The sequence below is a fragment of the Sphaeramia orbicularis genome, chromosome 4, assembly GCF_902148855.1.
Source record: "Sphaeramia orbicularis chromosome 4, fSphaOr1.1, whole genome shotgun sequence".
NCBI lineage: Eukaryota > Metazoa > Chordata > Actinopteri > Kurtiformes > Apogonidae > Sphaeramia > Sphaeramia orbicularis.
Genome location: NC_043960.1, coordinates 41,557,995 through 41,575,580, shown reverse-complemented (window position 1 = coordinate 41,575,580; position 17,586 = coordinate 41,557,995). Strand labels below are relative to the sequence as shown.

The 17,586-nt window shown below is 36.8% G+C and overlaps 2 protein-coding genes across 6 annotated transcripts in view; one reads left to right on the top strand and one right to left on the bottom strand.

Annotated features, from left to right (window-relative positions):
* The first annotated feature begins 776 nt into the window (after nucleotides 1–776).
* scamp4 (secretory carrier membrane protein 4) lies at nucleotides 777–7,689 on the top strand. 4 transcript variants are annotated; one of them, XM_030132339.1, is made up of 7 exons: nucleotides 777–1,138; nucleotides 1,684–1,724; nucleotides 2,033–2,161; nucleotides 2,273–2,429; nucleotides 2,562–2,663; nucleotides 6,206–6,323; nucleotides 6,444–7,689. In XM_030132339.1, exons 2-7 carry the CDS (start codon nucleotides 1,718–1,720, stop codon nucleotides 6,630–6,632), a joined length of 702 nt encoding a protein of 233 aa, XP_029988199.1. In that variant the 5' UTR covers nucleotides 777–1,138; nucleotides 1,684–1,717; the 3' UTR covers nucleotides 6,633–7,689. The 4 variants fall into 4 exon arrangements, with proteins under 4 accessions (XP_029988199.1, XP_029988197.1, XP_029988200.1 ...); XM_030132337.1 differs by having other exon boundaries at nucleotides 779–1,138; nucleotides 1,664–1,724; XM_030132340.1 differs by lacking the exon at nucleotides 777–1,138 and adding an exon at nucleotides 1,201–1,516.
* A 659-nt stretch (nucleotides 7,690–8,348) lies between these two features.
* LOC115418015 (semaphorin-4E) overlaps nucleotides 8,349–17,586 on the bottom strand; it is a 27,982-nt gene continuing 18,744 nt past the window's right edge. For both annotated transcript variants that reach the window (XM_030132297.1, XM_030132298.1), the window contains 6 exons: nucleotides 16,922–17,094; nucleotides 15,355–15,511; nucleotides 15,033–15,255; nucleotides 14,303–14,418; nucleotides 13,902–14,121; nucleotides 8,349–11,468 (listed from right to left, as the gene is read on the bottom strand). In XM_030132297.1, the coding sequence (XP_029988157.1) occupies nucleotides 10,723–11,468; nucleotides 13,902–14,121; nucleotides 14,303–14,418; nucleotides 15,033–15,255; nucleotides 15,355–15,511; nucleotides 16,922–17,094 (1,635 nt within the window). In that variant the 3' untranslated portion in view covers nucleotides 8,349–10,722. The remainder of the gene's footprint in view (nucleotides 11,469–13,901; nucleotides 14,122–14,302; nucleotides 14,419–15,032; nucleotides 15,256–15,354; nucleotides 15,512–16,921; nucleotides 17,095–17,586) is intronic.

Here is a 17,586-nt window from a genome sequence, read left to right as displayed (position 1 = left end):
GGAGATCACACTAAAAACTACCACTTGGTTTATTAACTGTTTTTTCACTGAAGCATTTGTTTTTAATGCTGTGCATACTTCACATATACCCAGATAGTATCATAATACAGACACTGAGATACTGCATATGTGTGGTCATTGGAACTTTAGTAAACCAGTCAACCTGACTTTGGCCTAGGACTTCTGCACAGTACTGTAGATCCACTTTTCCAACTTGGTGGAGGATTATGACCACCATCCATTGTCAGACCACAGACTGACAGACGTTTTTCATACATCCTTGCATTCTTGTCAGTGTTTGATATTGATCTCGAGTTGGGCTTTATTGCGAAACATCTAGTTCTTTTGCGGCTGGTTATAACACTTTATTTTTCCTTTTCCGGTTTACGCTATAGATTAAATCAAGCGATGTTGTGTTTATTACACAAGCCACGCCCTCTGACCGATGTTTTAAGCCTTTTGATTGGCCGAGGAGTTTGACTTTCAGAAGTCAGGGTTGCCATGTTGTGGTGTGGTGAAAATGAAAGGAAGTAACAGTTCAACCACCGCGTTCAGAGGAGGCGGTATTCTCACAATTACACAGAAAAACTATTTCTGATCGTGTGTGGGTGGAATTTTTTGTGGTACCATGTAGGTTGCTAATTTAAATAGTTCTTGCGGTTTAACGTATTGTGAAACACAGTGAAAGACTTTTATTAGGCACAAATATGTTGGTTTTGAAAGTTGGAGAATTGTTGAATATTTCAGATTAAAATAACTATAACAAGTTGTCAACATGATAGCGACATTTTCTAAACACTGGTGTTATAGACATTCTTTAAATCAACCTGTAATTACATGGCAATGATCGGAAAACGGTTAACGTGTAGGATCATGCTGAAATCACGCGTTTTCATTTTACTTCCCGCACGAGATCTGGGATTTGTAGTTCTTTAAGTCTCCAAGTGAGTGGAATGTAAACAGTATGAAACTACACACAGTACTTTTCTGCGCAGCCGCAATATCACTGTTGGGATCTAGAAGCGCATCCCAAAAGTGCCGCAAGGCACATATCCAGCCGGAAATACACAAGCAGAAGTAGCGCATCCTGGACGTTCTACGGACCCTGCAGTTTGTCGGCCGGAAACGTAAAGAGAAGGTAATGTTGCCTTTCTGTTTGACTTAAACACTTGTAACGGGGTTTGTCATAGTTCGTCAAACGCCGCCCAGGTCAGAGAACAGACTCAGTAGAAGATGAGGAGGCAGTGAGCTTCATCTGGGTGGACGACACAGCTCTGGAACTCCAAGCTTTGGGTTTAGCTGCTATTTATCTGCTAACTGCTCATATACTCCAAAAGTGTAGGCGTTAAATGTGTGTTCACAGATTAGCATGCTAGGCAGATGCGTCCCATGCATTCCGTCCTGTCAGGTTAGCACTAACAGTTGGACTAAAGTTCGAGTGAGCAGAAGGACTAACTAGTGGAATAATTTATCAAATCATTAATCCGGGGCGAGTTACAACTTTAAACAGTTCAAGGTCAGTACTTAGATATTTAAAGTGGAATTAACTGTTGAATTTGTTGAGTGAAGAAAATATAGACTCACTCAGGACTATTGTAACTGTCAAATGTGTCTTCTGTAATGGAATCAATTAATGAATGAATGTCTGAACCGTTTTTTCCAGTTTGCCTCTATTTATTTCAGAGAATAAGGAAGGATTTCTAGGAAGGATCTCGAAATGGCAGGTTTGTCAAAAATCTATCTGTCTGTCTATCTCTGATTATTGTGGGGATTGTTTGTTTTTCTTTTTTTTTGTTTTGTTTTTGTATTTATCTGTTTGCTTTTAATGTGGACCATGAGTCTGAAAAAAAGCCTATCTATCTATCTATCTATCTATCTATCTATCTATCTATCTATCTATCTATCTATCTATCTATCTATCTATCTATCTATTATTCTGCTGTATATCCAGACTAACCACAAAATATTAATATTAAAATTGTGAAAAATTCTGTGGCTAAAACTCGAGTGAAACTTTGCTTCCTCTTTCTAGAGCGCGCAAACAACTTTCCTCCCCTTCCTCAGTTTCTGAGAGTTAAACCATGCTTTTATCAGAACATTGAGGAGGAAATCCCTGCAAACCACCAGCAGCTGGTTCGCAGAGTCTACATACTTTGGATGAGTAAGTTTGATCACATAAATGTCGTGTTTTTTAGTCCTCTTGTCATTTTTATGTTCTCCCATTTGTTGTCCCTTTACTCCTCTTACCTTCACTCTCTTCTCTCCTATACAGTGTATTCAGCCACACTGTGCATAAATTTGATCTCATGTATTGCGTGGTGGGCTGGAGGTGGAAGTGCTACAAACTTCGGCTTCGCCCTGCTCTGGCTTATCCTCTTCAGTCCATCTAGTTACATCTGCTGGTTCAGACCACTCTACAAGGCCTTCAGGTTGTGGAACGTAACATATCTGTTCTGTGTGCACATCTGACCTTATTGCAGTTGTTCAAGAAAATACACTTTGGTATCTCATTCACATCAGTGTAACATTTACTTTCTCTCTTCTTATCTTTTTGATTTCAGGGCTGATAGCTCATTCAACTTCATGGCTTTCTTCTTCGTCTTCTTCTTTCAATGCATCTTGGCTCTCATTCAGACTATTGGCATCTCCGGCTGGGGAACATGGTGAGTTAAACCAAGCATCACCGTGCCTACAATTATCAGAGATTGCATCATGAGGGCTCATGTCAGGTGATGAACATAAGTGGAATGGATGTCTGTTCCATCAAACGCCTACATTTGCAATTTCCTGTTCAGAATACGAAACTAAGAGGGGGTTACCAGTACAATAAACCATGAGGGGATGGAAAATAACAAAATTAAAAAAAAGCACACAGATTCCGTCTTTTTATTAATAGTTCTACTATAGCATGATCTTTGAGTTGCAACAATGAAAGGTATTTCCCAGCAGCTTTATCATCCTGTCGATGTTGAATTTAGATAAGGTTTTAACAGTAACCTTAGTTCAGTATGAGATATATTTATTAAAGATGTTACAGGATAACAGGTTCTTTCTGGCCTTTCATGGAGTGTACAGTGTGGACATGTAGTTAGAACTGTTATGTCTATTTGATTGAAGTAATCACCATACAAATTTCAGTGTAGATTATTTCAACTTTTAAAACATTCTCAGTATTCTCAGTTATTCAAAATAAATCATTAAAAGAACTATTTACAGATCATTTGACTCTCATGGAGATGTAGTTCAGTTAAAAATTTACAAAATGTTCATTTTTCTTTTAATTTAACCTTTATTTAACCAGATAGGTCATTTGAGATCCAGTTCTGGCCGAGAGGCAAATGCAAAACACTAAAGACATCATGAAAAACACAAAAACAGAGAATGTAATTATACAAGTCATACCAATCCAACAATCCAAAGAGGGAATAATGTTTACAATATTTATGGTGACCTATTAAAAGGTAAATGGTTAAAACAGTATAAAAATCTAAACAGTGACATTTAATATGACATATAATATTCAACACCACAATCAGTCTTATTAATCAAAGTCATACTGAGGTTTGATCATGTCTGTGGAAGATCGTTTAAGTGTTCATTCATTAGAATGTGTCATGTTAATCAGTGTTATGTTGATCATCATTTTTCCCATTGCATCTGTATCCTAATAACACTAAGCAGCTGGTTTGTGGTAGTCATATCATATGGTGATGGTGATCTTATCTACAGATGTTATATAACAAAGATTAACTCTAAAAAGTGACTCTAATTTAATTTTAGGCTTAAAAAAGTCATTAAATGTGACAGATTCTTAATATTACATATTATGTTTTACAGTTCAGTAGATTTTTGCTTCATTTCGCAATAGAAACAGTTGCTTTGTTTGTTTTTTTTTTAAAGAACTAGTTTCTGTGTACATGTAAAGTTGACATTCAGAAGTCAGGTTTGTGTTGAGATTACTGCTATCCAAAGGGGGTGCTGCTTCTCACAGTGACTATTTTAAAAAGGGCTTTTGTTGAGTTTTTGTTGTACAGAGTGTTTTCCTCAATATTCAGTTGAGTTTTGGGTTTTTTTGTTTTCTTTTTTCAGAGATTTGCCTCAACACCCTCTGTTATTTCACGCACAGATCCAATCTCTATGTTCCTTTAAATATAGGTTTCAAATACTGTGAGAGATAAAAACAGCATAAATATTTAACCTAATTGTGACTTTATTAACAGAATTGTTTGTTGTGTTGTGTGTTCTATGTGATATGTAGGTCGAATGCTTCTACATTTCTGCGTTAATCAAACCTAATACGTGTTCCCAATTCTCTGATCCCTAATGATAAGGACATGTTTTCAATAGTTTTTAATATTTAAAACATCCTGAGGACACGGCCATCTTAACCAGCGATGGGTGTCCTGCAGTTATTTCATCACTTAACTGTGCTCATTGGTGTGTAAATAAGTTAGATTTTAACTACAACCAGCAGAACAAAAAGTCCAGAGTGAGTGTTGAGAATTGTATGTCCAGTTGAAAAATGTTACACGAGTTGCAGTATAACATGAGTTTGATGTCATAAACTGTAAAAATTCAAAATCTTTACCACAAAATTAAAAAAAAAAAAAGCTTTGAAGCAAAGCTAGTAAAACCATGTTTATTTATTTATACAAATTCTGTGTCTCTGTTGGCACATCCAGTTATTAATAATATATAATATATAATATGGAGAAAACATTATCCTGTGTTTATTTGACCACAGTAACAGGATCAGTTGCTGGCCTTACACTGAAATATTACCACCGTTTCTGTCAACAAAAAGATGAAAAAATAACACAGTTAATCCTAAAAAGCAGGACTCACTTACAGCTCTAAGATCATTAACTGGGGTGACCTCTTAATATACTTAGGTTAATATTTAGTTTATATATGCACATTAATCTATCTATAGTAACATGTTAGGTGTGGACTATATAACCGGAGTCTTCTATCTCATTATTTTCTATCCCTTTAACTGTATGTACACTATAGCAGTACATATGGCACGTTCCCTTCATACAAGTTCCCTGTCTGGAGTAATTCATAACAAAGCCTTGCTCTGGTGATGCATGTATTGCAGAAAGAGGGTGATTTTTTGACTAGACAGATAGTATGAAATTGTAAAAATTTTGTCCTAATATTTTTACTTTTGAATTAAATAATTTACAGACTCATACCTTTACAAGATACATTTATTTTAGATGCATGCAGGTTAATTTAATATTGTATGCAGTTATTTCACCTCAGGCCTCTTGATGTTGAATATAAATAGAGGAGGCTTTAATAATAACTTTATTCTGTAATGACAATTTTTTTTTTTTAAAGTTAGTATGTCAAACTGAAAAAAAGTTACAGGGTAGTTTAACATTGTAAGATCATTCTGGCCATTCATATACAGGGATTCCTGCGGGGTCTTAAAAAGTCTTAAAAGTCTTGAATTTACACATCTGCATTTAATACCTCAAAAAAGTCTTTAAAAGGTATTAAATTTGATAAGTTAGGTCTTAAGTTGTTTGACCATAAACCTGTTGGCTGTATTGTGTTTAAATGGGCCTGGGAAATGTGCAAGCTCCAAAGAAAGTAACATTAGTCTGCTCTCTTCCACCCATTCCAACCTGACAATTTGTATTGAAATTAGGAACTGATTATCACTAACTTTGGAGCCCCCGCAGAGAAATGACCACAGAACATTCACCCCAACACACATGTAGCCATTAGTCTTTGTATGGTCGTGAAATAGGCTGTGAAATGGGCATTAAATTCTGTTCTAAGTAGTCTTAAAAAGGTCTTAAAAAGTCTTACATTTAACTTGCAAAAACCTGTAGGGACCCTGCATATAACATGGACATTTATGATCAAAGTCATCATTATATCACATTGAATACAGATTATTGTACAGAATATTTAAAATATTAACACTTTTCAATTATAAGTTATTTTTGAAATGTTTTATTTATCTAAGTGAGTGTCTGGTTAAATAATGTTTGCTTGAGGATTTTCTAACTCTGTTCCCTCATGTTAAAGTGTTGCACTGATTGTCATTTTGTTCATTATGCATCTGTTTCCTCACTGCTTAATGCCTCCTCAGTAACGTTGTATATTTGTTTTAAATCCACTTTGCTAATTGCAAACTGTATGATCCACTAACCCCTACTACTCCATCTCACTCCCACCGACACTAAAGCGGCTGGTTTGCCACAGTGACGTTTTTCAGCACCAATGTGGGTTCTGCTATAGTGATGCTTATCACAGCTCTGCTCTTCACTCTGGTGACTGCTTTAATGGCTCTGGTTCTGATAAAGGTGAGTGAACACTTAATGTTGGAAATGAAGAATCAGTTGCATTTTGTTATCGTCCCATGTACGTGTTAACACACACATGAGATTACGTGTTCTGAAGGATTGTCTGTGTTCATGTGGCAGGTGCACAGACTGTACCGTGGAGGTGGAGGTAGTCTGGCACGTGCACAGGAGGAGTGGAGCACCGGGACGTGGAAGAACCCGGCGGTGACACAAGCAGGGTTCAACGCGGTGGCTCAGACCGCCCAGGGCCCCAGCCTGCCCCAGTACCCGGCAGCAGTGCCCAGCTACCCCGACAACAGCCACTGGTGATAGCCGAGGATCACCTCTAGATGGAGGCAGACAGCTGGCCATTTACATGGTGCACAAGGAAGATGAAGAATTAACACGGCATTTAATTCTTACATGCCAAAATTCATAGATTTTTTTTGAGTGAGTTCAAGAGTTGCTATAAAAAGTTTTATTAAAGAAGAGTTTTGCCAGCAAAGCAAAGCTCATGAAGCCCTACATGACAGGGGTCATATGAAAATATGCCATTCCATATCAACTTGTTTACACAGAATTTATCAGAGTAAATCAGACGCAAATGCAGTTTCATGTTCTCATTAATTTGGTTAGGAAAGTTTATTATCTTGCACTTAATGCAAATGGAAACTCAAACAGTGTGGCTTGTGTTTCAGGTTAACAGTATGAAATGGGCGTGTGCCTTACGGACCTTTTATGAGAGGAGTTTTTGAAATTCTGGCAGACCTGCATGCTAGAAACTATAGTACGCTTAAGTACAGGGTTTTCTCTTTAAACTGCACGATATTTATCTGGTGGACTTTCCTCTATGGTTTTATGTGTACTTTGGCAGGACTTCAGTTTATTTTTGATACCGTGCTTGATATCTCTACACTTGCCTGCTTTGCCAGTGGTTTCTTGAAATGCGCCTTAATATTACAGATTTTGCATGTGAAAGTGATCTTGCTTGACTTTTGCCTTAATACTGTTTTTTTTCTTTTTTTTTTTTTGGGAACTGGACTTGTGCTTCAGTGAAGCAACATGTGGAAATATGGTGTGTAATCTTTACTCATGTGCCATAACACTTGCCTCTTTCTATTATTTTAATGTCAAAAAAGTCCCACCCATTGTCCATATTGTGCTGAACTCTGACTCAGTATTTCTCATGCTCTCTTTCTGTATTTCCAAAGCTACACTGTTTGCTTTTAGTGGTCAGTGCCCTGCAGTGAAAGCACCTTATCAGTAGTTGTCAATGTTCCAGTCACTTTCACTATTCCCTACATAGAGTGAATTTTCGTGATTAGTGACTACATTGTGCCTGCATGCAGCCTACCGTGGGTGTGGGGCTGAAAAGGGTTTTAAAAAACCGAACCTTATGTAAACATTATGCACACAATTGGCTGATTGAATTTTCTCTCAAAAAGGTCATGGATCGTTAATCTGGGGAAGTCACGCATGTAAATGTAGTCACCAACTGCTTAAACGCAGCCTGATGTTCCATGTACAAACTGAATGTTTGTCATTCCACCAGACTTTTGGTAAACAATCAGATTTGACCCAATGAATGTGGCATTTTGTACAAAAGTCCACCCTTATTTTTGGCTTGATGACCAGCCAAAGTCTGTATGAAGTTTAACAGCCAACTGGAAGAAAAGGTGCCTGACCTAGCAAGACAATTCAGTTTTCTTTCTTTGTTCTAAAAAGTGCCCTTCATGGCCAACTGCCACAGTATTTAGATTTTTGTGTTATTTGATAAGTGTTAATGTAACAGATATGTTGCAGTTACCTTCAAATAAATATTCTTATTCACTGAATGTGTTTGTCTTTGTTTAGGTTTATTTTTATGTGTGTGTGTGTGTGTGTGTATATATATGTAAAGTTAAAGTGTTTGAGTTTGGTTGGGGAGAAAAAATCAGTAGCATGGCCATGAATATATGAAAGTGTGTCACATCAGTCTTTAAACAGATTAATAAGTGAAAACCATTGGCCATCCAACACACCAGTCAATCATTCAGGGTTCCCACGGTCATGACAGAATTTTAATTTTCCAGTCCAGAAAAGTAGGAGGATTCAATTTTTGGTACGCCCACTCTTTATATTTTAGCATAAACAGACACTTGAGATCAAAATACTTCACCTATGAGATATGTGCAGAAGTGAAAAGGAAGTGGGCAACAGTATTTTAATAAAACATTGTGAAATTCAGACCACATAAATTCAGGAAGACTGAGTTTAAACATTTTGGTAAAAAGATGACATTACTCTTGGAGTAATAAAATTAATTCTGCAGTGGGTTTTTCCATGTTCTAACAACAAAAAGACAAGAATGAGTTCAAATCCCTGAATTGTGACTCATGAAATTCACAAAACAAGAGCAAGCCTGAGAAATGAAGAGAATGGAGTCAGCCTTTTACTTTTCTTTAGGTTTATGAAGAACTGAGGTGCAGGGATGACTTATTTGACCAAAACTGCATTTTTGCATAATTTGTGGAATAAGAAGTGAATATAAAAATTATGAATAATTAAAGAATGAAACAAGTTGCTAATAACTAACCTGCACCTCTGTTCATGTACCTCAATGTTGTGAATGGTCGAATCCATGAAAACTCATGGAAATATTTCACTGCAGTTTCACTCGGCTCTGCTTTATGTTCTGTGAGTTACTTGGAGTTTGATCATTTGTAGGTGTGATTCACTGAATAAACTCCAAAATACAAGCTTTAACAAACAGCATGTTGGGTTTGGCACTTTTTCTATATAAAAAAAAACTCTCTTACCCTCAGCATGCAGTCTGAACATCAGCGTTCAGATGTTGCTGTGGCATTGATTCACACAGAAATCTTAAAAGAAACTGAATATAGGATTAAAAAAAATCCTGGGAGCATCATATATTTACAACCCGGATGAAACTAAAAGTAAGACAGAAACCTCAGTAAACTTTTGGAGGAAGAGTTGAACTGATTAATAGAGGGTGAAAAAAATCTTTTTTTAACTTAGCATTACCCCTGCTGCTTCTGAAAATAAACCATGAGAGAACAATAGTTTGTAAATGTCTTGTATTGAGCTCTGATGCTAAACATGAAAGCGAAGGTTGTATATTAATGTACAGGCACATCAGGATTGACAATTAATACATTTTTTTTTTTACAACGCTTGATTCATTCATTAGGTGTTCAAACAAATACAATATATAAGCCGACTCTGTTATGATAACTTTCTTATACTGCACTGTTGAATAATTTAGCAGACCCACTTCAACCCTTTCATATCTACTTGTTTAGAGATGAAACATAAGGCAGCTCTGAGTGCAGTTGTTAATGACAGGGTGAAAAACACAGTGCAGATTCAGGCTACATTCCTATAATTTAGTTTGTCCTTAGATTTTTTTATTTTTTTTTTTCAACAAAAACAAACAGGTCTGAGGTAACTGTAGAGTCTGTGTGTGTTGAATCTGCAGAAAACATCAAGGTAACAAGCCCGTCAGTTAAGCTTCCTGCATTGCTTTCCAATAAATCTCCCAGTGGTGTGTGTGAGACAGAGGGGTAATCATTACTGACAACGAGAAACATGTCAAACTCCCAATAAAGTTTTGTGTTATTATAAGTAAGTGCTGCAGTTCTTGAAAGTTTGAAACCATAAATCAAATGTTTTTTTTTTTCTCTGATGTGTGAGTTAAGTCACTGACAGAAATGTACACCCACACTTTTACATCCCAACAAATTTTTGTGTTTTTTTTTTTTTTTTTGCAACATGACATTACAGACTAAGAATTAGAAATAGAGCTAGGTGTGTACCCACCCATTTACACTAACCACACTCTTAATATGAGAGGCTTTAATGTAGAGGTATGTGTCTATTTGCGCAACCAGAAAAAACAGTATAAGCTACTGATCAATCATTAACAAAGCTGAACAACACGCTCTGACGTATGAATGCCAATAACAGTAGTATCCATAAAACGCACCTGAAATTCAGAGGCCAAGTCAAGTGTTTGCTACTTGTTCACTTAGTGTGTGTTGTATGTACATTTTTTAAGATTTGGATCACAAGTATTATAACTGCTGAAACAAACAAAAAACAAAAAACAAAACTTCATTGCAAAAAAATAAATAGTTGGAAAATAAGGTTTTGGCTGTACAGAATATATTACATGAAATGTATTCACAATTAATCTGTGTACAAAAAAATAACAAATTAAAAGAAAAAAAAGTACAACCAAATGTAGTGTAAAAAGTCTGGTAAGTGAATGTGAGCTGCCCAGTTCAAGTGAGGAAATGCTTGATGTTGGCAAGGAGAAAGAAGACACCAATCAAAAGGATGTGTGATGTGAACAGCAGTCGTACACCTGGATGAGGATAATTAGTGCCGGCCTTGGATTGAATTATATTCCTCAGTGGAGTCAAATCTCTGACTCATCATTTATGTATCCCAGACCGTCCAGACTTGAAATGTTGGCCATAGGTGTGAAGCGGTGCTCTCCGTTCTCTTTGAAGTCAACAGCGGTGTGATTATTATTGGAAGTGCAAGGTCTCCCAGACTCAGGCCCCAGGAGCTTTATCTCTGAAGTTCTGTTCTGGATGTGCATGTATTCAGCTGACTGCCTCTTCCCCTCGCTTTGACCAGAACCCCGCTTCGATCCCAGCTTTAAACACTCCAAATGTCCCCGACTCCAGATCCAAAATATGACCCCCATCAGGGAGAGGCAGAGCAAAGACAGCAGAGCCACGGCTACCTCTAAACGAGTCACCCTGCTCGTGTCACGCTGGTTTTCAGGGGACAGAGGGTCAATGTAGTCGTCCTCTGGTGCAGCTGTGCTTGAATTTGTTGAATTTGTCACGTCGTTGCCGGGGGTAGTGGCATCCCCCGCTTCTGGACCAGAGTACAGCTGTAAATGATAGACGGCCATGGTCCTGTTGTATGTTCTGCCACTGATGTGTTCTACTGAGTCACAGGTGTACAGGCCTGCATCTGATTCAGAGGCACTCAGGATCAAGAGCCCTCCGCTGTAGACGTAGTATTTGTTGTTGGAGTGAATTGTTTGCTCGGCGAATCGCCACAAGACTTGTGCTAAATTGGAGTGGAGCTCACAGGACAGCTGGATGTTGTTTCCTGGCATTAGTGTAACGTCCACAGCTGCTACCAGATCTAAAAATAAAAACATAAAAACAACACTGATGTAGCAAAAACCCAACACTGTAAACCTGGACTTTGTATTTACTAAAATGCTTTAATTACAATGTACACAAATGATTTAAGTTTTATTACATTACTATAAAATGTTAAGTATATTCTACTAATTTGCAGACATAGTCGAAAGTACAAAAACTGTTTAAGTTGAATGGAATTGAATCACTAAGTTTTAGTCATGACCACACCTTTTTATCTCCGCATTGCATTGTGGGTATTGGGCATGCTGTTATAAATGTGTTATTTTTATGTGCAGGGGTTCAGCGGGGTTGTGGTGTTAGAGTTAATTTTGATTTAACGTGTGTATGGTAATGTTTATTGGCCTTTTTGTTTTTGTTTTTGTAGAGCTGCACCATGAGTGAGAGCCATAGGCCGAACAATGGCTTTCCTGTTCATCCAAGGTTGTCCTTAATCCATTAAAAACTCTACGCCTTGCTAAATTACAAACACTTCTTGCATGGGTAAATTAAACTGAGCTATTTTCCTGACCAACTTCCAACCAAGCTACAATTTATTAATTTAAATAATTTCATAAAGCAATTTTTAATGCTGAAGATTACAATATAAATCAACTTGGAATTGAGTACAACGAACTGATGATGTTAAGTCTAATGATTATGCAAAGCAATCAGCATTGCAACAAATTTTAAGTTAAATTAACTTGGCATTTAGTGTGTTGTACTTACAATAGCAATTCTATTCAAATCAAGCATTTAAGTTTAATCCACTCAAATTTTCATTACTCATTACTTGAATTTTTTAAGGCAACCGGTTTACTCAAATTTTAAAGTAAACTGAACTTGAAATACTGTGCGAATACTTGAAAACTTGTGAAATAACATAGAAGAATATTTTATTAATATGGTGGAAAAACACCCCCCAATTAAAATATACGTTTCTCATACATATAAAAGGCTTATAAATGATACCCTGCACAATACTGAAAGCATTAAAGGAAAATGGGAGTTGGAATTAAATACTATAATTACAGATAATGTATGGGAAGAGATGTGTACACATTGTCATAAAGGACTTAACAGTCAGTTATGGAAAGAATATGAATGGAAATTAAAAATAAGGTATTTAAATACACCTCTTATAATTTCAACATATGTGAAAGAACCTAATGTGGAACTGTGCAGGAGAAATTATGGAAACATTGGAGATTATTGATATGTCTTTTGGGATTGCCCAGTAATCCAAAGATTCTGGAAGAAAGTCAAGGAAGAAACGGACAAAATCGTATAAGTGAACTCCCCATTAGACCCACCGACATTCCAACTGGGAAATATACCTAAGGAGATATTTAGTTCAGATCAAAGACACGTTACGGATATTTTTATTGATCGCTAAAAAAACCAGAAGCACTCGGAGAGCGCAGACCTCCGCCAAGGCTGATCAGTGGCCCCCCCCGTGGGCCCCCCCACCCCCGATCACCACCAAAATTTAATTATTTCTTCCTTATCCCATTTCCAACAAACCCTGAAAATTTCATCAAAATCTGTCCATAACTTTTTGAGTTATGTTGCACACTAACGGACAGACAAACAAACAGACAGACAAACAAACCCTGGCAAAAACATAACCTCCTTGGCGGAGGTAATGATAACTGTCAACTGGAAGGATCCAAGACCACCGACCATAACTGAGTGGGTACAGAGACTGAAAAGGGTCGACACTATGGAGCAAATGAGCACAAGACTACAACTAAAGATGGACACTTTTGAACAAAGATGGAACTGTATTACTCGGTATTTGGGTGAAGATGAAGGAATGAGAGCTATTATAAGATTGTTATGTTTTTCTATGACTGATATTGTGCTGCTGTAATTTTCTTTGGTAAAAACAAATATTTATTTTCCATGTGATGTCCCTTTATGGTATTTCAATTGTATTCCAATTAGTTGTGCCTTAATTCTTAGGGTCCTATGTCAGAGAATGTTCTGTTTGGTGGAAAAATGAAAATATCTAAATAAAAAGTAAAAAAAAAAAACAAAACACTCATCCAACCATGAAATTTATGACATGGAAAGACTGACCTTCTCATTAAGACTCTCTATTGATAAATGTAAAAAATATGGGAAAAATGGAATGTCTAAGTAAATCAAAGAAATCCTTGAACCTCTATAATCCTATACTAACTTGTCCTGAACCTGTCTATATTTTGTTCGTCTGGAGTTTGAACCTGGATGCTCTAATTGTTGTGGTCTGTCTTTTGTTTTGTTGTTTATCATAAAATGTGGAGATAAAAATAAAGTATAAAAAAAAAAAAAAAAACACTGATCCAACCACTTCCTAATATATGACACTGATGGGATGCTGCTTCATGCTAAAAAAAAAAAAGAAGCTTCCCAGTAAAACATGCAAACACAGCATAGTAAATGAACGGACCTGGCTGAGGACACTGGGAGACGTTTCCCTCCTTTAGACTCTGTAATGCAGCCTTTTTTGAGGTGGATACGCTGCGGACTGACAAGCACTGCTGAGTGGAAAAGTCCCAGACGCAGTAAGGATCCCTGGCCAGGATGCAGTCCACACATGTGTCGTAGCGGGTGCAGTTACTGACCGGCATCTGGATCGCACCAAACTGTGAACCTGCATACAGCTGGCCCTGCATTTGCACACACAGCAATTAAACAACTTCACATCTGAACCATTATTTGCATCTTTATTACCACTGAGGCCTCTATGCTGCACGTTAGCGAGGATTAACGGACAACATATTCAAATTAAGATACAACTTTAAGTCTAGAGCTTAGTCAGCAAACACCGTAAACCTAAAACCACAATACCTTGCTGGATGAGAGGCGCAGGATGCTGATGGCCTCAGGGTTTTCATACAGTTGAATTTCCTCGATAATGAACATCTCATCATCGTAGTTGACGGCTTTATGAATATAACCATTTTCTGTCATGAAGACAAAAAAAAAAAAGAACTTGAGATGTGGGCAGTTTCTATAAATAAAGTCCTGCTTTGTACTTCTTAGATTACTAATTATTATGAGGAGCATCAGCCTCCTACATGAACATAACATTCCTCCTCAGCACATTTTTTTCGGCCATATGAAATATTTCTAGGTTTGTATTTGTCTGAGGATTTCTAAATTATTCAAAGAGGGCGGGCTCATCAGGGAAAAGGTAATGCCAAGTATTTCTTCACTTGCTAATCATAGTTTAGCAATGCTTGAATAAAAATGCGATCTCCACTGAGTAGTCATTTGACTTTTTTTGCCTATTCTGTCAATCATGTTAGATCAAACCACAGCCGCACAGTCCTAATGAGGCAAATGAGTTGAGTGTTTTTTATCAATAAGTAATAACTTGGGACATTATCACCAACTTGAACTTCTATTTTGGTATAGTCATTAAATTTGAGATAAGAAATAGATGAGATTTACAAATTTAATTAATTAGAACATTCATTATAGAAAGCCTCATTTTCTGATAACCCCAGCATTAGTGCTCAATCACGTTGGAAAAGACTAAAACTTAAAAGAACTTAATATATATCTAAAAGTTTACCAGTGCCAATGAACATGACGTCATGTGTTTGTCCATCTAGTGCCACCACGCGGTCCACTACGATCCGAGTCCATAAGGGTCCTTTCTTGACCAGGAGGGGCTTCCCTGTCAGAGGCCGGACAGCCTCATCCATGAGGGGCCGGTCTCTGATGAACTGAAGCGTTTTGTCTGGAAGGTCCAGAGAGCGATTCAGCCCCATTTTACGCGCCACGTTATTGATGCACTGAAGTACAAAACAGCAATTTAAGTATGGTTGACCACATTTGCCTTTAATGTAAATATCCAGTATCTTTTGTGGCTGTAGTTACATCTTTAGACTCACCGCTCCTGGCCTGGGAACGGGCACTTCTCCAGTAAACATCACCCACTTCACATGGGACGTCTCCACAGCAACAGGCGTCTTGAACTTTCCCTCATTAAAAATATCTCTTATGGCAGACACTTTGTACGCACACACTGCAGATACCTGGGACAGACTCCTGCAAACAACAAACAAACCAAATGTATTTGTTGAAACAAACACAATACCTTTGAGTTTTCCTTGAAAAATTAGTTTCAAAGTATGATATGATATGATATGACAAAGTTTATTTTGAACATAAGTAGGAATAAAACACAAAGGTGAACAAAAGGCAAAGAGAAACCACAAATCCAAACAGAGCACTCCAGAATATTGAAGGCAACAAGCCAACCAAAAGAAGAAAAATCACACAATGTACAACTATCTCATTGTGGCTCCTCAACAATAATCTCCAAAATGGAGTAGGAAGAAGCTGAGCGTATACTGTCCTACCCCAATTTTACATGACTAATATATACAGCCCATAAAAAGAACAGGTCAGCACTAAGTTACTGAAAAAGAGCTCAATTTATAACATAAAATAGAGAACAGAAGAGTACAAAAAAATACAGCTGTATTTCCTTCTTCAACACCTCCATTACCATCCTGGGTTAAACTGCTATTCCTCATCCTTGTAAAGTCACGGGAAAAAATATTAGACCACCAAAAGTCATCAAAAACAATGGTTATGCAATCAAGTACTAACTCCTGTGTGTATCATGTGACTACAACAGACAGAAAAAACATGCAATGCCTAAAAGCACTGTTTTTGTCAGTACAATGCCATAGATATTGACGTGAGAACTTAAGTGATTTTGGTTGTTATCAAGAAAACACGGAAAATGGCTAGATATCAGCTCTTAAATTAAACTCTTATGAGCTATTTTTGTTGTTGTATATATATATATATATATATATATATATATATATATATATATATATATATATATATATATATATATATATATATTTTTTTTTTTTTTTTTTTTTTTTTTTTTTTTTTTTTGTCCAAACAAATGTACCTTTAGTTAGCTTTAGTTAGCTATTAATGTAAGAACTGAAGTGATTTTGGTTATTATCAAGAAAACATGGAAAATGGCTAGATATCAGCTCTGAAATTCAACTCTTATGAGCTATTTTTGTTGTTATCATTATATTTGTCCAAACCTTTAGTTGTACCAGGCATTAAAATTAACAAGAAATTGAAGAATACAAGGGTGGTCTAATAATTTTTTCCACGACTGTATTTCTTTAAAAATAGTATTAAACTGATTTCTATTTTTACTTTAGTTTATTTCATCTGTTCCACTGTTCCATAGTTTAACCCTGGTGATTGAAACACACATCCTTTACAGTTATTCTGACATAATGCATTTTTAAATCCAGTTTCCTTCTTACACTATATCCCCCTTCTGTCTCTGAGAACAAACTGTGTATTTTATCTGGAAGTAATTTATGTCTTGAATCAAATCTGGAAATTTTAGTGTTTGTAATCTTAAAGAAAGTTCATTTGTATGGGTTTTATATTTATAAATCTGATGGTACGTACGACTGAGGAGTGAAAACAGTGTAGAAGATGCTTTCCCTCCAGTTTTTGTGTTTCAGCAGGAAGACGTCCTGGACAAGGGGCGGCAGACTGGGCTCAGGGAGGGGACAATCCAGACGAGCTTTTAGGAACGATGTCCATTTCCTTTGCAGCGTCCTCTGGCCTCCCATATCCCCCTAAATACAGACAGAAACACGGAGTGCTTGGTCAGGTGGGTTTCAACCAGACCTGTCAGACGGGAGCAGTGAAGCCAAAGAAACATTTCCAGGCTATAATACTACAGAGCCAAATCTCTGACAGATATTCATTCAGCCCTTTGAGTTCAGAAACATCAGACACAGCACTGATACAAATAATAAAGGAGAATTCAATATGGTGCAAAATCGTTAAGAAAAACTACAGTAGTAAAACACATAAATCCATTAAAACAGGAGTTACATGACAGAATTACAGATGCTAAATAACCTAATCTTTAAATCCTAAAACCTGTCTGCAACCTCTTCCAAGCAGCATGTGTACACTGACTAAAATTTTGCTGTTTATTCTTGGTAAACTGTTGGCACCAGTAATATAGTACTATCATTAGCACGTGTATGAGTGTCTGATAAGGGCTAACATTAAAAGACCAAAGTGCAGTGACATAGAGGGGTAAAAAAAAACAGTAGGGC